Here is a 21,051-nt window from a genome sequence, read left to right as displayed (position 1 = left end):
TGCCTACCACTTAAAATAGGGAGGTTTTTACAAAAGACTGGGAATTCTAAAATATCTAAAGTTGCTTTTTAAACAATTTTCTTTATCTTCCTACAGAGATAGTACAGTAGGGCAGCAATTGATTAGATCTAAGTACATAGTAGAAGAATTGCAGGTACTATCTGTGTGCCTCAGGGAAAGTAATTTAACCTCTCTGGGACTGTTTCCTCATCTAAAATGAGGGAGTTGGTCTAGATGACCTCCAAATTTCCTTGTAGCTCTAAATCTAGGATCCTGTGAAATACCAGTAGAGTTGAATATTCAAATGGCTTGGTGAGCTCCATCATTGTGGGAACTAAAGCCAATGAATGAATATCTAAAATATTAAATATTAAAAATATGAATATCAATGAATATTTAAAATATTAAAAATCAGAGAGGCGTATGGCACAGTAGAAAGACCTGGGTTCAAATACTGTCTCTCTTACTTACTAGCTGTGTGGCCAAGAGGAAGTCCCTTTACCCTTCCTTAAGCTTCAGGCAAGTCTTTAACAATAATAATAATAATGACAGTGATAGCACCAAACATTTATATAGTGCTTACTATGTGTCAGGTACTGTGTCAAGTGCTTTGCAATTATTATCTCACTTGGTCCTCACAACAACTTGGGGAGGTGGGTGCTATTATTATCCCCATTTTACAGTTAACAGAGGGTAAGTGACTTGTCCATGCACACATAGCTAGTAAATGTCTGAGGACAGATTTGCCCTTGGGTCATCCTGACTCCAGGCCTAGTGCTCTATTCATTGAGCCACCTAGTTGCCCCTTGAAGACTATAATTTGAAGAAGACTGCAATTTGCATTAGTAGGAGTTCCCATACTGACAAAACCACAAATCTTTGATATAATGCTATTTCTGACATTTTTTAAAAGGAGCTTGTGTACTTATTCTCCTACAGAAGAAGAATTGACAAGGTTGGCCAATCATGGATATAGCACCTCCTGTTTGGATGTCATTCCCCAATGACACAAGACACTCCATGGAGCACAATGTTCTTGCTACATCCTGAAAATGGCCAGGATAGGCTACCATGGATAAAAACAATTTAAAAAAGATTAATTTTATCTGTAAAGCAGATGAGAAACTCTTCAATGAGAGGAAAAGTCAGTTCTGGATGAGAATGCAGCCTCCACAAATCAACCAGAAGAGAAGTTCAGGGGCGTAGTCTAACCATTTTGTATTGCCACACCCACTTGTAACAACAGCAGGTGAGGCTGTAACACCATTGGGAAGCCAGGACTAGAGCCCTTCTGCTCTCTCATACCTGCTAGATGGGAGATTTAATCACCCAATCCTTTTTTTTTTAACTTAAGAGTATTTTATTTTTTTCCAATTACACATAAAGATAGTTTTAAATATTCATCTTTATAAGATTTTGAGCTCCAAATTTTTCTCCCTCCCTTCCCTCCCCAAGACAGCAAGCAATCTGATATAGTTTATACATGCACAATCATGTTAAACGTTTCCACATTAGTCATGTTGATCACCAAAGCCTTTTACAACAGTGAAGGCTGCAGCCACCCCAATTCAACCAGGAGAAAAATTCAAATACAATAGTCTAGCTATTCTGGATTCTTTACACCCATATTCCATCCTGTCCTGATTTTGTGATGGCTCATGAGCTTCCTTACGTCTTCAATGACCTTGCTTCCCCTCATCCACTCCCAGCCTATTGCAATCCTATTCCTGCTCTAAAGACAAACTCAGATTACCACCGCTTCTATGAAGGCTTTCTTGACATCCTCGAACAGATTCCCTGTAGAGGACCCATGAAACATTCCAGATGACTTCCTCAAGGTTTTAACATTACCCTAATACTAGTACAACGGTGAAGGCGTCTCTTGATTTTACTCCTGCCAAATGACCAGCCCACCTCCTCTTCTAAGCATTGATGACACCTTTTATGTCACTTCTTGTGTGTAAGTCATGGTTGGCAATATGCTGCAGCCTCCTTATGTCTACCATGCTTCTCTCCATTGCCTTTCAGATCAACTGTAATTTTGATTCTTAAGAGATTGTGGCATTTCATGATTTACAGTCACATAACATCACTGGTGCTGGTATAAAAAGAATGAGTTTTTGTTGCAGGGAGCAGCTTAGGGCCACTGAAAATGCTTCACCATTTCCCAAATGCACTGTGGTCCACTTTTTTTCTTTCACTCAAGAGTCCATCTGCAGTATCTGACTAAGATATATGCACTGATGGACCAGTTCAATGGCCTATCCATCCAAAAGCATACTAGAGTTTGGACAAGAGGCATTCTTCAACCACCTATTTTTCCCTGTGTGTATAGTTAGACTGAACTCAAATGTCTACTGATTTCATTTAGGAAGTTCTGTAATACTCTGAGCTTGATGTTATCAGCACAATGTCATCTGAAAAAAGTATTGCCAGGGAAGGCTTCAGCATTATAGGAAAAATTTTCTTCCAATGATTTTTCTTTGCCAAACAGCCTGACAGTACCAAATACCTTTCATGAGCATGTGTTCCTGTTTTATGTCTTGTTTAATAATGATGATCAGAAGAGTATTAAGCAAATTTATATCCATTGCATCCATCAGAGAGTTCTGTGTGAGTTATCTTAGGTAGGAAGCTAGGTGGCACAATGGATAGAATGCTAGACATAGAGTCAGAAAAACCTGAGTTCAAATCTGGCGTCAGACACTACTTAGCTGTATAACCCTGGGCAAATCTGTCTGCCTCTTTTTCCTCTGCTGTAAACTGGGAATAATAATAGCAACAACCTTCTAGGGTTGTTGTAAGGATAAAATGAAATAATATTTGTGTAACTGTGTAAATGCTAACGTTTGCATTATCATATGCCTGGGAGACACCTTAGTGGAGAGCCTCTGAGGCTATATTTTGTTCAACTGAACCCAATGCTTCTTTTGTAATTAACCAACAAGAAATAACAGTAGAATCTTGCCTTCTCTGCACCTGTCAGTCAAGTGCATGACTGTAGAAATGTGATAGGCAATACATCATTTGTGAAAGCTTGCTTGTTCTCATGTTTTCCATCAAACATGCCTTTGACAGATGTGTAGATTATTCTTATAAAGATTTCAGAAAAATGAGAAACTAGGCATACGAGACTAAACAATGAGTTATTTAGGTGCTGTTGATTGCCTTTTTTGGGGAGTAAGTCCATGTGTAATTTTTTTCCCCCAGTCACTCAGTAATTTCCCCTCTTCAAGCTATCTTGAGAATCCCTTAGTGCTCTCAAAATCACAGCACCTCCAGCAAAGTTTTCCAAATGATCCTCCTGTCTTTGTCTTCTTTGCTGCCATTTTCATTTCCCCATACAATACTTCTCATGCAGTTATCAAGGATTATTTTGTAATAGTTCCCAGTGTTTGCGTCATGTCCCCCTCTTAGATGATTAAGGACATAAGGGCAGGAACCCATCATATCTCATCTATGAATTCTGTCTCTCTACTAGCTCCTGTCATTGGGCTCTCTCTGTGTGGTAGGCAATGTTTTTTGAACTGAAATAAATTTGCAGAAATTTCCTTCACTAATACTGATTATAAGATGATCTTTGATCAGATACTGCAAAATGCCTACGCTAAGGAATATAGCTAATTTTTCAGTAAGGTTTATGAATTTAAGGGTGAGATAGGAAAAATCCATGTTACCTGATTGTTAACGACCACATGCACAGTGCCATGTGTCGTATAGGAAGGAAGGTCACTCAAGTGGAATGTCTCATACACAATACCCTGCCCAGCAAATGCAGCATCTCCATGTATAAGGATGGACATCACCTAAAAGATGCAGGAGAATAGATAAACGGTGAATTCAGAGACACTAAGAATCCAGATGGAAAATTCTTCCCTCTAGATCCTCAAACTCTACAAGGTAGTGAAGGGTGATGTGCAATTTTTTTGGCAATAAATTTAGAAAGAACCAAATTTGATGGGTAAAGGATCCAGAGAAGTTAACCAAGTTGACAAAAGGCAATATAGTGTAGTGTAAGGATAAAGGGCTGGTTTTGGAGTCAGGAAGATCTGGGTTTGAATCCTGCCTCTAACACATACTAGTTGGATAATCACATTTAACCTTTTAGTGTCCCAGATTCTAAGATAATAAGTTAAGACAGAGCTGCTAATTTACACTGGTGAAGGGAGTTTTCACATAGAGAGTTCCTACTACTGATGAAATCATAGATTTGGTCCATGGGTCTCAACCAAAAACAAGTGTCACACTCAAACACAAAAAAAGGTTAACCTGGGAAGGTGACCAGTGGGTAGAAGTATCGACAGTGACATGCAAAGGCCTTGCTTTTTCACTGACTCCAGAGACTTTCACAGGCTTTGGGACATGATGCCTCAGACTGTATTTACTTTGTAGATGGTTAAAATCACTATAAAAAGGTCATTAGTCTGAATTTTTACATTTTAAGTTTTCACTTCCATTTCTTTCCCCCTCAGAAATCCTCAGCTCTATTTTTCTAGGCTAGTTATCAACTTCGTTTTCAGCTCTAATCTCACTTCCCAATAACACCTTACTGCTAGATCTCATCACTCCTTGTGACCTCTTCTTGGTTCTCTGGCCATGCTTCAGTGCTCAAACATCAGTAACTCATTTGTCATTATCATGGCTCCCCACACAGTAAGTGACTATAATTGCAGTCTCAGGGACATGATAAACAGGATGAAAAGATGTAATTACATACCACACATGTAAATCTGATGGTAACTGTCCACTCTCTAAGGATTTATTTAGCACTGGGTCTCAAAAATTGTGGCCCACTGGGCATGAGCTGTGTCTGTGTTTGCTACATTCTGGCATTTGAGAAATGCCTTCAGATAATAAAAATCCCCAAGGCTGCATAAACACTGAGCCAAATTTGGTCAGGACTCACAAATCCTGTACAAGGTTACGTAATCTTTCATGTGTACTGGGTGCCATTATGTAATAGACATACTCCAGGTTTCAGATTTCTTAACTGTAAAAAACACTGAACTCTCTGGTAGATACAGAGCAGCAGCTACCAGAAAAGGGGTGCAGGCAGGGGTACAAGGTGAGGCAGGGGTGTGGAGCTACTTGTGCCTGGAGGGGAAGAGCAGGCAACTCAATTGTGGGGGTGGGCGGGGGGGGGCAGAAGGGGGAAGACAAGAATAGAGCTGCTGGGAAAGAGGACAGTGTCAGAGAGAAGGGAATGGAAGGATGGGAGAACAGCTGCTGTCAACATAAATGATTCAAACTCAGACTCTCCAAAGTGGTTTCCTTTAAAGTTTTAGCCTTTGTTTTTACACAACAGTCATTTCCTGGCCTGTTCCCCCAAGCCCACATCCTGAACGGTCCCCTGTGCAGTGGAGGGAGCTGGATGTGGATCCAGGGAGTGTGTCTGACATGTTGGCTTTGCCTCTCGTACACCTTTTGTGACATTTGGCAGGTCACCTGACTTCTAAAGTTCTGCTTCCTCTTCTGGAAAATGAGGAGTTTAGATCAGATGACCCTTGAGGTTCCTTCTAGCTCTAAATTTATGAGCTATGAATAAAACCAACAGACAGAGTGACCTCCTGTCTGGGTGAGCATCATTTAACACTTGTGTCCTCTAGAATTTCTTAAAAGAGAAAACTATGGCTCTCCATCTGCAAAATACAGTATAATTTGACCAGGCCCCAAATCTCCAACCAAAATCAGGAAAATGGAAGCTCCTTCGGGGTGAAGGGTGGAGAGGGGGGAAAGGGACTGATGGACAATAGTTTCCTTTTTGTCTTTCTACACCCAGTGTCTGGTACACAGTCGGTGCTTAATAAGTGCTTGATGACTGAATGAAAGTTAAAAACATTTGCTAGGGTTCAAATGGCAGCTTATTTTTGGTCTAGAAAAGATAGATGATTTTAAAGTGTTCATTTTTGTTCATCTTCTATTTTGGGTTGCTCACAATCTCATTATTTTTCAGGGATACAGGAATGGATTGAGGAGAATTTCCTGATTCTAAGAAAGACAAGGCAATCCAATTCACTTTTTCCTTTTTTCAAAGAAAATCTTATATAACATCTTGCCTCCCTCTGATGCTCAGCCCCAAACATGATGTGCAGGATATCTTATAGTCAATATGCCAGGGAACTAAAAAGTCACAGGAAATTCTCTGGCTAAAGAGAAAGAGACAAGAGAGAAGAGGACTTATCTCCCTTCAAAAGGCCTCCAGACTAGCCAGGCCCCAAGAAAAACCCCTAGGGTAGCTGTGTTCTAAAGCTGTGTTCTCTAAGCCACCTGGCTTAGAGCCATTTCTTTAACTTTTGGAGAAATGTACTTGGATGCTCTATGGTCAGCAAGTCTGTGTTCTAGCTTCATTTCCCATCTCTCACAGGAGTGATCCTATGGTCATTCATTTAAATGATACCAGCCTTTACATATTACCTTCTACTGTTCTTTCATTATTAGTTCTTCTCTTCTATGACTTCTGAAATTACTTTGTATATATTCTACATTCTTCCTTGTCAATATTTTGTACCTCCCCAAACAGAATTTGACCAGACCTAGCACTCTCTGAGGGTAGAGAGGATTTCATTTTTTTCAGCACCTGGGACACAGGAGGTGCTTAAATAAATGCCATTTACTGATTCCTGCATTACTAATCATTAAGTCTGTAGGGGAGCATGGTATTGTGGAAAAACTGCTGGATTTGGCATCAGAGGACCTGGGTTTGTATCTCAGCTAAGCTCACTTTTCTAGGCCTTGATTTCTTCATCTGTAAAATGCAGATGTTAGACTAGGTGATCTCTAAGGTAGCCTTCTGCCTCCAAATCCTATGATCCTAGTTGGCAGTTCAGCAATAACTTCTTATTCTTCCCTTTTTTTGAGTCTGTAACTGGTGACAAACTTAGAGTGATTCCTCTTTTGCAAAGCCTTTTAAGCCTCTCCTCTCCTCTCCTCTCTACGGCTATTGTCACTACTCCATTTCCAGGCCCTCACTACTTAAAATACTCCAAAAGCCTTCTACCCAGCCTCAAAAACTCCAGGCATATGTCACTGCCAGATTAATCTTTTAAAAAAAAAACCAACGCTTTTATTGTTTCACTCACCAGTCACTAGGCTGTAAGCTCCCCAGTGGCAGAGACCACATAGAGGATCAGAGCCCTAATGCTGGAAGGAATATCAGAGGATATCTAGTCCAAACCCATCTTTAGAGATGAGGAAACTGAGGCCCAGGGAAGTTAAGTGACTTGCCCAAGGTCACACAGTTACTAAGGTCACAGTATTGTAAATGGAAGTAGCAATGTCTCTGGAGACGAGGACCTGGGTTCAAATTCTACCTTTGATATAGTGTGAACTTACTAGCTCTGTGCCCATGTTTTAGTGGTTTTCTAGCCTGATACCACTAAGCACTGAGCCTTGCACATTATAGATAGTCAAATATTGGTTAACAAATGAATCCTAAAACCTATAACAACTCCCTGTGAACTGTCAGGTAAAGTCTCAGATCCTTAATGTGGCATTTGAGGTTCTTCATAAGCTGAGTCCATCTTCTCAGACTCATCTTATCTCCTACTTCCTAAGGTGAACCTTCTGTTTTAGGTTGCCTGGCTTCCTTGTTGTCCTGCCCACACATCACCTCTGTTCATGCTCTCTCCAATCTTTCTCCTGAAAAGTCCTTTCTTCTCCAACCATTAAAACCCTATTCATTCTTCAAGGCCCAGCACAAACTCACACTTTTTAAAAATTCATAGCAAGAAAATTTATTCTCTTCTGACACAATAGGCCTGAATGCCTTTTTATTTCCTTGCCAGACTCCTTTAGCTGCTACTAACTTCTTTGAGTTTTTCCTTCCAGTAAAGGTGGTTATTCTTCAGGGACATGTGTGTGTAAGGAGAGAAGGGAAAGTAGGGGAAGAAAGAAAGGGAAAAAGAAAAGGAGACAGAGAGAGAGAGAGAAAGGGAGAGAAAAGAGGGGGAGATGGAAAGTGTTTACACGTATGAATGAGTCTTCCTCTCTGAGCCTCATCTTTCCCATAAACAGGGATGTCATACCTGTACTATCTACCTTAAAGAGTTGTGATGAAGCTCAGATTAAGTAAAGGGTGTTACAAACTTTAAAGTGCTACCTGTTGTTATTTCCTATAGGGATACAAAAGAGGAGAGAAACAACACATGTTTTTGGAGGGCTGTTACTGAGACAGTTATTCTCATATGGATTTTGGTTGGGGTCTGGAAATTCCTATGATTCAAAATTTTTCAAGTGCTAAGATATGCTTGACATGCTTCAAGTCATTTCTAAGGAGAAAAAAACATCACCTAGAGAGTTTCGTGTTCTGTGAGACATGGAGGCGATGGCACCCCGAGCCTGGCTATGTGGTTCTGTCAATCACATTCACAGTTGTCACCCTCTAAGGAACATTACCTTCTTTCCTTCAGTATCCCCACAATAAAACTGCTCAGCTTTGGTTTTCCCCATAACCACTGGGTCAGCAGCCTCTAAATGAGAAGGGTTTGCCACCAATGACAGCGTGATGTTTCTGTCTGTTACTCGGTTAATCCTCCGGTGATACATGCCCAAGTGATACTTTACATCTCCAGAACCCTAGAAACACCAATACGTCAACATATTTGGCAGAATAAAGTCATATTTTTGTTGCTGGAAAGGTAAAATTGTTTTAGTGTCCAAAAAGTAGCTCTTCTAAGGCCCCTTTCCCCCCTTTCTTACTCAGTCTCCTATTCCTCTCTACCAGTGGTGTAAAACTGAAATAGAAATGATAAACTGAGGCAAAATATTTTGCCACGGAACACTCTTTAACTACTGTGTGGCTAGGCAAGATGGGAATGGAAAACTTCCCCTTGTCACTCTAGAATACAGATCCTCCATACTGGAGGTGTCAAACCGATGGTTTTGGTGAGTATGGCTGAATCAGATTAAAACAGTTGGGAAATATTTGGGGCAACTAGGTGACACAGTGGATAGAGCACTGGTCTTGGGATTAGGAAGACAACTTCTTGGGTTCAAATCTGGCCTCAGACACTTCCTAGCTGTGTGACCTTGGGCAAGTCACTTAACCCCGTTTACCTATTCCCTCATCTGTAAAATGATCTGGAGAAGGAAATGGCAAACCACTCCAGTATCTTTGCCAAGAAAACCCCAAAATGGGGTAACATGAAGAGCTGGGACATGACTGAACATGATGGGAGATATTTAACAAAAAAAAAATAGAAATACAACATAAATGTTGATTGGTGGTTTTTTTCAGGGATCTGCTTCTATTTGAGTTTGACACCACTGCTCCCCACCAAAGCCTGAAGATTTGGCTGCAAGGCTGGCAACCCATGCTATTGGTATCAAAGGGCAGCACATCAAGGTGCTTAACCTGGCAATCTAGCCCTGCTTATCATCTGGCTACTTTGCCATTTAGGGACAGTCCTTTGCTATTGTCCTTTTTATTCTCCAATCTCTAACATCACAAAAGGTACCCTGGTCCTCAGGAGCTCATCACTAGTGACAGGTTAATAGATATGACATTAAAGATTGGCCAAACCAGTCCCAAGGGAAAAGTGGGCAGTGGTGTTTCAAGACTAAGCCATGTTCACTATCAGCAAACCAGAATGCTCCATGCACACTTTCCTCTAGGGAAACCTCAGCAAACCAAACAAGCTGGTGACCCAGCCTCAGTAGACAGGAGTAACTCCACAAACCAGGCCCCAAGAAACCTCTTCAGCAGTCCTGAGTAGTGAGTGCTATCAAGTTTAGTGGATGCCAAGCTCCAGTGAAACCAAGACAAGTGACTCACCTCATCAGCCGCCTCCAATTTTGAATCAAATTGACAGAAAATCTGCTCCAGTTCCTTCCTGATCACATTGGCAAGCACATTCAGGCGCCCTCTGTGTCACACACACAAACAAGGTGGGATCAGCAGACCTGCACTGACAGCAGTCCCTGAGTCCAGGGACAAAAGCCACTGCATTCAATCTCTAGTCAACCCACAGGTCTTGTCATCTTCCTTCTGCTCCCACTGACCAGTCATGGCACACAACCACTGCTCTCTTGGTGGCACAGGCATAATGACCATTGCGGGGGCTGACAGAGCACCAACTCACTATGTGCTGGAAGCCTAAATTTCTACTTTGCTCAGGGGAGCGTGTGAAGAGACCTGTCTCAGGCTGTGGTTTTCTAGTACCCACCCATATAGGTGTTATTCTTCTCCATATTCTCTTTTTTATTCTCTCTCAACACAGTTCTTGATGATTTCAGGGCATCCCCTATAATTCATGAATGCCCCAAACTCCACTCCAAGGAGATATTAACTACTAATCTCAATCTTTATGGTTTGGTGGAATTGAGAGTCAGAGGCCCTGCTGGCTCTGCCACTAGTGACTTTGGGAAAGCTTTGGACCTTTGAACTCCAAAGTCCTAATTCCAGGACTCTAGGAATTGTTCCACACAGGAACATCCTTAATACAAGTCATGACAGGAATGGCTCTTTCCTCTAACACAAAGCTATGCAAAGTCAGTGGTATACTGTAATAACCTCCAAACTGAGAGGACATTTTCCTGCAAGCACAAAAATGGTAGTCCTGTGATGAAAATTAAAATAGAAAAGGACCACTATTTTACGAGGTGCTGGATCATCCACCACCCAATGGTAATGAGGAACAGGTGATGGACTTGAAAACTAAATGGTGTTTAAAAAAATAGATCTTAAGGTATCTGTTAATTTATTTTAACAATAGTTAATGTTACCAAAAAGAGACTTCCTATGTTCCCATGTGAGTAGAATGATAGATACCATTCACACCCTTTTACTCCCATAACAGGTACCTTTAAGTGGGACAGACACGGCTTATAAAGAGCCCACCAGGCCCAATAACATCCTTTCTGCTCAGTTTACCTGTGTGGCATTCCCATGATTACATAATCCACTCCATTTTCACTTGACTTGTCAATTATAGTCTTCAGGGCTGGTATCAGCACTTCACAACCTTCCAAGCCAAAACGTTTCTCAGACGACCACTTGCGCTGTAGGAATTCTTCAAACCTGGGAGACAAGTATTCATGTAAACTTGCAGATAGCTTCTTAAGAATGGTATAGACCTTGTACACAGTAACAGCCACACTGTGTGAAGACTAATATTGATAGACTTAACCCTTTTCAGCAATACAAGAATCTTAGACATCTCCAAAGGCCTCATGATGGAAAATGCTATCTACATGCAAAGAAAGAACTATGGAGTTTGAATGCAGATCAAAGCATACTATTTTCTATTTTTTTTTTCTTCTGCTGTGTTTTGTTTCCTCTTTCTGGTGGTTCCTCCTATTGGTTCTAATTCTTATTTACAATATCACTAATGTGAAAATATGTTTAATTGGAGTGTATACATATAACCTATATCAGACTGCGTGCTGTCTTGGGGAGGGGCAGAAAAATTTAAAACTCAAAAGCTTATGGAAGTGATTGTTGATAAATCAAAATAAATTAATTAAAATAAAAAAAAAGAATGGTACAGACTAACACATGAGAACTTTCTGATTATCTAGAAATAAGATCCAAACAATTAGAGAATGCCAGAGCTGGATGACTTAAGTACATGAATGACTCTTCTTTCATACCAATGTTTCTATACTCCTGTTCACTGACAGCCTGAAATTCTACTTTGTAAGGTGGTGGATGAATGCAGAAACTGGGCAGCTGGGGTATGGGGGCAGTCTGTCTCAGGCTACTTTCCACCCAGACAAGTGGTATTACCCCTTCTACATCCTTCCTTTTGTCTTTCCCCCCTATTAACTGCACCAGATTTCTAGCCATTTCTTGTAACTCATGAACACCTCAACTCTACTTCTGTGGAATTTTAACTATTAATCTCTATCTTGCAGCATATTCAAGTCTAAATTTGAAGGAATACTCCTCTCCTAACAATAATTTCAAGTAAAGTTATGGATTCTATGTCCTCAATGAATGAAAGTTGGATTGTGAGGCTTTAGAATATGCATTTGTGTGGAAATGTATTTCTTTGAAAGGCCTGCATTTTGGGGACACATGCTATAAAAGGTCTTTGAAGCTTCAGCTTCTAATATTATACCAGACATGTTTACCTGGTTGACCGAACCAGCCTTGCTAGTAGAGTGCGCTTCTCCTCATTTGTGAACTGCATGATGCCTGGAGTCTCAAATTTCCGTCTGATCCACTGGCACTGCTCCAGGTCATTGATAAACATGAATTCCACTCCAATGTGCTGGCAATAAGCCATCTATTTTACAAACACACAAGAAAAGCAAAGTACTTAAAAAGGGGTTTTGGCTGAGGACAAAGTGTCATGACTGCTCAATTGGATAAAAGCATGGTAGTCAACTCTCTAACATGCATCCTCCTTTCATTGGCATGAAGAGAGTGAATGACCCAAGGTGTACTGCCAAAGATAGGGCCAGCTCCCTTTCCCTAAACTTGATAATAAAATATTATCTGCAGGGGCTCAAATAAATGTTGGGAGATTCAAATGGGCAGTGAAAAGAGGCAACCAGAACCTTTAATTTCTATCCTGTGGCTTACTACTTTCATGCCACGACCACTTACGTGCAACAGTTAGCATCTTCCAAAAATCTTCCTCATCCAGTTACATTTATGGTAGCAAGAACAGATTATGTTAACTTCGTGTACTGGGTAATTCTCAAGGAGGATTTCCATCCCTAGGAAGGTGGCTTCTTTGGCATCATAATGTTAAAAGGCAAAAAAGCCACTTAGTCACTGAGTGTGTTGTGCTGGTTACAAATGGCAAGAGGATTGTTATAGAATATATGTTAGAGATGGAATTGACTTTAAAGATGGTAAAATTCAACCCCTTCATTTTTACAGATGCAGAAACTGACGTCTAGAGGGATGAAGAGACTTGTTCAGTGTCAAGAATGAGTAAACAGCCAAGGCTAAGATTTAAACCCAGGACCTCTGACTCCATTTCTGTTAGTCCTGGGCTACCTCTCTCCAGTTCTTCACAGTTTTTCTTCTTTAGTTTTCATAGGATTACAGATCTAGGGTTAGAAGGTTCCAGAAGGCTCATCTAGTCCAAAACTTTCACTTTATTCATGAGGAATCTGAGGCCTAGGGAAAATGAAGTGACTTGTCCAAGATTTCTCCAAGACAGGCAGTATCACAGGTGAGATTTGAACCCAAGTGCTCTGGCTCCAGAGCCATGCAATCCTTTTTCCACTGTATCATGCTGCCTCCTTGTACATGATGTAACTATTCAGGTAGGATTCCCTCCTTCCATTATTTCCTCCTCCATAAATTTCTAATAGCTCTGGATTTTAGGTTACTTTACCAACTGGGTTATATTCCTTTAAATCTCTACATCATGGTTTCACAGCTCATATTGTTGCCTCTTTTCACTTACCATTCCTTATAACTTTGCTGCGGAATTGAATCACCTTATGGATTGCTTTCCTTCTTAAAATGCAGGTAGGCTGAATAAAAGGCATATGTGCAGCTCTTAAGCATACTAATGCATCTAACATTGTTTATACACTGGAATCTAAAAATTTGTGTTCTATGTTTCCCTACAAACAAATTTTCAGGACACATGAAACATGCTATTCTAGACATAAGGACAGAAAGATCCACACAGACATTTTGGGTATAACAGTGGTAGGCTGTAAGGAAAGGGAATGAAGAGAAGAAAAAAAACAAACAGTTAAGAGAGAGTATAAAGAGATCTCATTTACACGACAGAAGCATGACCACTTAGAGAAAGGGAGAAAACATGTGAAGGAGAGCTGAAACAATGTTGAAACTTCACCTGGGTGGCACAATGCCTTCTTCAGCATACTTTTGCAGGGGCTGTGAGAGGTCTGGGGTATGCCCCTGTCTCTCATTCTTAGGAATTCAAAGCTTATATTAATTCCAGTTTCCCAGAACACATGCTGGACAATGAAGAGAGAGAAAGCAATGGTAACAAGCCAATCTCTCCTCCTTTCTCTACTTTCCTATGCTCGAGAGCCTTTTTAAGGTCAAAATGAGCATTCTGCTAGTCCTTGATCCATATGTGTTGAATGAATTCAGTTCAAAAAGCATTTATTAAGCACCTAGTATTTGTAAGGCAATGAGGAAATGAGCTCTTGAAACCAAAGACAATCAAAACTCAAGAGACTTCTTCAGCATATAAGTTAAGCACTTCAGTACAATTTCTTAGAATCATAGACATTTAGAGTTGGAAGAGACCATAAAAATCATCAAGTCTAACCCTTTCATTTTTCAGATGAAGCAACAGAGGCCTAGAGCATTGAAGGAAGCCATCAAATGCCTCCTATTTACTGGGATCAGAACCCACACCTCACTTGTGGCATAAGAGAACCTTGTCTAAGCATTAGAGTCGTGATAGAGAAGGGAAGAATCCTTAGTGGCCTAATTTTGGGAAGGATATCTCTTAGCCCCCCAAAGTGATTCTACAAGTCCTTGAGCAAGATAACTATTACCTTCAGATGAAATCTATGATAATAAGATGATGACACCTAAACTGGGTTTAGGAGGTTACCCCAGGAACAATGGACATTAGTAACACCTTTATAGAATTTACAGCTATTTTGACCTCATGGAGTTTTAGTTTCCTACTGTGCTTGTTCTCCCAAGCCAATCTGAATGACAGATCTCAGGGTACCAACGCACCATAGCTACTGATGATGACAGAAAATGTACCTACAGGACCATGTGTGAGAATACTAGGAATGATTAGCGATGTACAGGAATCAAAATCACTGCTGACCTGAAGGGAAGGGGAATTCTTGTCAAGTCTCATTAAAAGCTCCCTTCAGTCATCTGCAGAGTTCATTTTTTCCCCAGGCTCATCAACATAAGCTGTAATTTACAGCACAGTGAATTTTTAGTTCTTTGATTCAGCACTTATCATTTGATATTGAGCCCCTCTAAGACTCAAAGGTTTAGCCAAGAAGTAAGTGACTTAGTTTAGATTCTTGACATCCTCCTCTTATGTGTGAGTGTCTCTGTTAGAGACTTACTGGGAGATCTAGAACCAGGTCAAGCCTAAGGTTTCTCTTGCCCTCTTTAGAATTTTGGTGTCAAAAATCTGAATTCTATCAATGAATAAGTCAAAGTGCAAAAGGAACTGACAGGTTAAATATTCCTGAAATGATTCGCTACTCTTACCCTTAGTTATGAAAATGGAATAATTTGGGAGAGACCTTCAATTACCCAGTTTCTTTCAATTCTTGTTTCAATCCCTGGTCTAAAAAAGGTAGGACATTCTCCAGGGTTGGTTCTCAGCTTTTTAGGTTGATGTAGCAAAACTCAGAGAATCATGTAGCAATACTACCTTTAATTTTTTAAAGTTGTGAGTAGAACACATTACACATACAGAAGATAGTACACAGAAAATTTAGCATTCTAATCAAGTAAAACTTACAGTGAAAAATATGAAACACAGAAAGGCATACACTAAGAGATTTAGAGAGCAGTTAAAAGAGGACCTCCATAACTATAAAAAACAAACACGTTCATAGACTCACACACACACACACACACACACACATCCATTTCTGTAGTCTAGACCTGTGATTTCATTAGTGTTAAGGAATTCCCAATGTAGAAACTCCCTCAACTGATGCATTTTAGCAACCTGTACCTTGGAATCTTGGGAGTTTGCCTAGGACACTGAGGCTTGCTCATGGCCACATAGCTACTACGTGTCAGAGGGAGTACCAGATTCCAGTTCTTCCTGACTTCAAGGTCATTCTATTCACTAGGCCATAATGCAGTTCTATGTCTAAGTCACTTAGTCTGGCTGAGCCTCAGTTTGCTCATCCAAAAAATGGGGATTATAATAACAGAATCTACCTCACAGGGCTGCTGCGAGGATCAAATTAGATGATGTCTATAAAGTTTCTTGCAAATCTTAAAGCAATGTATAAAATGTGAGCTGCTAAATTATTATGTGGATATATAACATATACATGATTTTAATCAATAGGTAAATAGCTTAGAGTTTATGATTTCATATATTATTTTGTTCCTCATTTTAAAACTAATTCTTATAAACTTAATGGCATTTTTAACAACAAAAAAAAGCTACGATCTTATGATCTTAAATAAGCCCCTTTACTGTGTGAAGTGTTCCCACTAGGTGACAGAAGGAAAACAGAACTCTACTTACAGCTTATGAAGGGCCAAAAGGGGTTTCCATGCTTTTTTTTTTTTTTTTAAAAGATCCAAGAATAACTCTATGACTTTTATTGTGCTGCTGACACACATCACATAAGAGGTCTCTTACCTCTAGCCGGCGGATGATCTCTCGGAGTGGTAGGGCAGACTCCTTTCCCCCAATGAAAGTAGTAGTGGGCAAGTGGAAGACCTTGTCTAGGTCCGATTCATCCAATCCATAAAACCCTGCAGGATTATTGTGGGTGGGACAAGCCAGAAGAGGAGAGATGTATTTGCAGAATACGGGACAGCCACACAGGAACCAATTATTTATGGAAAGGGGGGAAAGGACTCCCCCCCAGGAGAAAAAAATGAGAAAAAAAAATCATACCAGACCAAACATATAATTAGGGAACAAATTTGCATGAAAATAAGTAATAAAATTATTCAAAGCCAGGAATGCAAAATTCAGCAGGAAACAAAAACAAGGAACAAAAATTAATGGGCAACGTTAAGAGAGACAATCTAGTTAAACAATAAATACATGATTTGTGTACAAATGCTCCTAGTAGGGAAGCCATTTGTAACAATTTTAATCCCATGTTCACAAACATTTCCAGGCCCCCCAAATCATTTGGGGGGAGTATGGGTGTGGAGAGGGAAAGATCACAAATGGCTTTTGAACAAGTTAGCCACAAATGGTTCAAAAACAGTTAAGGGAGAGAGTAAAAAACAAGGGATTAATAGTTCTAGTTAGACAACAAAAAGGGTTGTAGGAAGAATAAGTAATGAAATAGGAAAACAACCAGAAAGAAACAGGCATTAAAGCTGTGCATCAGAAAATCTGAATAGAAACCACTGGCCCTAAAGAAACTGGAGATAAGTAACAGGACAATGCAGTGGGGAATACTTTAAAACAAAACTAAAACTAAAATGAACCCTCCAAATTCCTGCTTTCCTTAGCTCAGTCTAAAACAACTCAAATTAGAAAAAACAAAATGAACTTGACTGGCAGATTTTTTTTTGCTTTTCAATTAATCAAATATTTATTGAATACCTATTGAGTATTGAGTATTGAGTATTCAACACTGCGCACTTTCCTCATGTAAAATTTGGTGTACCACTTACTAGCAAATGTCTTTAAAATGACTCCCTCTCTACCCTATTCAACCCCTCAGGATAACTCTCAAAGGAACTGACTCACAAGATTTGGTAATGAACAGACTGACACTGAGAGCAAATTCACAGTTCATATCATCACCCTGAAACAAAATGGTGGCTGGTTTTCAAATGGGCCCATTCTCCATGATTATTACTAAGTGAGCTCTCAGGTTTGTAGAATATTTTGCTTCTTCATCTTAGTGTATTCTTAAGTCTCCATGAGACAAAAAGGGGCAAAAGAAAACTGTAATTATTGGGTTGGAGAGGTATTTGCAAATTTGTGCAATGACTGCATATGATAAGACTATCTTTACTACAAAGGCTATGCCCACATTCCTTCAAACTATTCTGCTCTGCTCCTCCATGAAGACAAGTTTTGAGTTACTAGCTTGGGAAATTTAAATTCTGACACTGCACCCCCACCCCCCACCCCTCAAGGACTTGCTTCTTTCTCTGTGCTTATTTATCTTTCCCATTTGTTAAGAGACTCACTAGATACTGCATTTATGTAGATCTGCCCTTGTCAGAGGGTCCTAAAGAAGCCTAGCCTAGCTAGAAATGAAGCATTCTGCCCTAAGACACAGCTTTTTAGGAACATCCAAACCTCAGGGCAAATCCAAAAACATAGAATTCACAATTCACCTTGCCAACAGCAGACAAAGTAGGCTTGTTGAAGGCTGTGGTAGCAGAAACAATGGAGGGCAACAGATACTCTAGGTCACCTATTCTCCTCATCCCCCCTTTTTTTCTGAGGGAGCACTGAGGGGAGAAGTAAGGATCCTCTTCCTGGAAGCAGTCCAGACAGGTAGGTAGGTATGATGCAGGACTCCCCCAGTAAAGCAAAAGGGTAGAGGAGTAGGTTTAGCAGCGGCCTTTCAGAATATCAGAAGGTGTTTGGTTTCTTCAACTATCCGGGGTTACCACTGTAGGGCTCATACCATTCTTAGGCACATTACCCCAGGCTGTCCTATCTTCCATTTCAGTTCCTGTTTCTGGGAATGAATTTTTCTTCCTCCTTCTTCAGAGAAATATTAGAGCCAGGGGGGATATATTACAGGTGGGAAGCAGAATGACAGTCTCCAGGTGGTTGTCCTCATTCTGCTTGGCTTGAATTCCCAGGGGAATGAAAGGGAGGGGCCTGCTAAGCTGGAGAACTATCGGTGAAAAGGAGTGGGTTTGGGATAAGGTGATGGAGAGGAACATCTGTCAGGGACAGGACTTTGAATAGCAGTCTGTTTTCTCCCACAGCAGCAAAGAGAGAAAAGGTAGGGGGTTGGGGAGTGGAGTTGAAGGAGTGAAAAAAAAAAAAAAAAAAAATGGTAGCTGAGGCAAAAGCAATTCCAAGTGGCCTCTAGGCATGCAGGTTCATTTTCATCACACTACTGCCACCTACCTGACTGCAAACTAAGGGAGCCAGTTAGAATTCATGGATAGGAAATTTATGCTCACTGCTGTTAGTGTCTGGAATGAACTGAGCCAGGCTGCTAAGTAAGAATGTTAGGGGCACTGATTCCTCCCAGGCACATACATGGCTATCATCGCATCAGTATGAAAAGTCATGGCTATGGACACTGAGATTTTCATTCTATTTTCCAAGTAAAGATAATTTGCTTAAGAATTCTGCCTTAAAATACAAGAATTTTGGCCCTGACTCTGCAGCGTTTGAAATGGAAACCTTGATAATATTGCTCAGGTTCAGAAGGAATCACACCTACCAGACTTTGTTGAAATAATTGGGTACCTTTCTCCTAAGAAAATATATATGTCTGTGTACACATGTACACACATATGCAACTTCCCTGGCCAACAGGGAAAATTTGAGAGATCAGGAAGAAAACTTAGGGCTCAGGGGAAAGTTGACCTTCCTTATGGCTTCCCCACCTAATGAAGATGGCCAGCGAGCAGGGAAAGAAAAGATCTTCCTCCACAGCATGGTGTGCACCACATCAGCAGGGAGCCTGGAACTAGCTACAGCTTAAAACCTGGACATTCAGAGTCCCCTGATAAGGACAGGGACCTGAAGGCCTTGTCAACTTGGAGTTTAATATGGTAACCTGCTTCTACCAAAGCAGCCTCTCTGTTCTGACCTTGTTAGACTCTAAAAATCCAAACTGATTTCATCAGAAGGCTTTGGTTATAATCTTTGTGAGGACCCTAGTAATGTCAAAAACTTCCTTTTTTCAATTCAGCAGTTTTATAAAACACAGGAAAGCCAACTAAATAATTCTTAACCTCAGGACCTGCATAAACATATCTACAACAACTGCATGCATTAATGATAAGAACGAGGTTGAAAAGCACTGTGATATAGGTGGACAGGGAGAGCTGGTCTCTGAATCAAACAAACAAAAAGTAATTGGGTTCAAATTCCACCTCTGACACGTAGTCTATATGAACCTGAGCAAGTCACTTAGACCCTCCTGGCCTCAGGCAACTCTCTAAGCCTATAAATTGCAGATGGTTTGTTAGGGGGAGTTTCCTTAGTAAGAGCCTAATGAAATCACAGGTCCTCAAGAAAAAGAAAAACATCCCAAAACCCCAGATGGCAATCTATGGTTTTGGGAGGGAGCATGAGGCACAGCTAGACGGCACAGTGGATAGTGTGCTAGGCTTGAAGACTTGCCTTCTTCAGTTCAAATCTGGCCTCAGACACTTACTAGCTCTGTGACCCTAGGCAAGTCACTAAACCCTGTTTGCCTCAGTTTCCTCATCTGTAAAATGAGTTGGAGAAGGAAATAGCAAACCACTGCAGCATCTTTGCTAAGAAAACCCCAAATGGGATCATGAAGCGTCGAATACAACTGAAAAAATGACTACACAACATGACAATATCCCATGCTACTCTCACCTCCTTCCCATTTTTATCACAGGCTAGCTATCCAAAAATGAAGAAAACCACCCCATTACCATGTGATCTCTCTTATCTAACCACTAAGTTCCCTCTCTTTCTTAATATGAAATCAAAAAGGTCATAGATTATAGGTTCACTAATTTAAGACTCAAAGGGACCTTAGAGGCCATTTAATCCAACGTTTTACAGATGGAGAAACTAAGGCCCAGATAGGTTAAATGAATTCCCTGAGGTCACACAGGTAGTGACAGAGGCAGGATTTGAACCTGGGTCATGAAACTCTAAATCAAATGTTCTTTCCACTATAATAAAGTGATGGAACTTTAACCAAAAAGAGTCACAATTTTGCAGCAGCTATTTATTTATTTGTTTGTTTTTTAGGCAATTGGGGCTAAGTGACTTGCGCAGGGTCACACAGCTAGTAAGTGTCAAGTGTTTGGTCTGAGGCTGGATTTGAACTCAGGTCCTCCTAACTTCAGGGCCGGTGCTCTATCCACTGTGCCACCTAGCTGCCCCAGTTTTTTTTTTTTTTTTGCAGCAGCTATTCAGAGGGAATAAAAGGTTTTAACTTAAAAAAATCATATCCCATATTTAATTTTTTCACTCAGAACAGCTCTCTCTCTCACATACACACACACACACACACACACTCAGCCTTGCTGGAAGGCAGGTTGTACTGTAGGATAAAATTTTAAACTCTAAAGCAAATCATACCTTCCTCAAGCCCTTTCTGTTAAGATACCCCCCCCCCCCCCCGGCATTTCCTCTAGAAAGAGAGGGACTGGAAGGGACTCTTCACTGTAATGGTCTGCTCTACAGTTAATGGGTGGTGGGGAAGAAACAGTTTTATTTTATTACTGGGGAAATTTTTACTTGTTTTTGACAAAGCTCATTCCTGAGAACAGCTCATTGTGATCCA

General features: G+C 40.5%; 1 protein-coding gene across 7 annotated transcripts in view; it reads right to left on the bottom strand.

Moving 5' to 3' along the window:
* The window catches only part of OGDH (oxoglutarate dehydrogenase), a 109,678-nt gene that overhangs the window by 20,882 nt on the left and 67,745 nt on the right, over positions 1-21,051 (bottom strand). For all 7 annotated transcript variants that reach the window (XM_027851926.1, XM_027851907.1, XM_027851950.1 and 4 more), the window contains 6 exons: positions 16,251-16,366; positions 12,073-12,227; positions 10,871-11,017; positions 9,773-9,863; positions 8,395-8,574; positions 3,678-3,806 (listed from right to left, as the gene is read on the bottom strand). In XM_027851926.1, the coding sequence (XP_027707727.1) occupies positions 3,678-3,806; positions 8,395-8,574; positions 9,773-9,863; positions 10,871-11,017; positions 12,073-12,227; positions 16,251-16,366 (818 nt within the window). The remainder of the gene's footprint in view (positions 1-3,677; positions 3,807-8,394; positions 8,575-9,772; positions 9,864-10,870; positions 11,018-12,072; positions 12,228-16,250; positions 16,367-21,051) is intronic.

The sequence above is a fragment of the Vombatus ursinus genome, unplaced genomic scaffold (assembly GCF_900497805.2).
Source record: "Vombatus ursinus unplaced genomic scaffold, bare-nosed wombat genome assembly UNPS02000580.1, whole genome shotgun sequence".
In the NCBI taxonomy this organism is placed as follows: Eukaryota; Metazoa; Chordata; class Mammalia; order Diprotodontia; family Vombatidae; genus Vombatus; species Vombatus ursinus.
The sequence above is the reverse complement of the archived record's forward strand: the minus strand, read 5'-3'. Positions and strand labels throughout refer to the sequence as shown.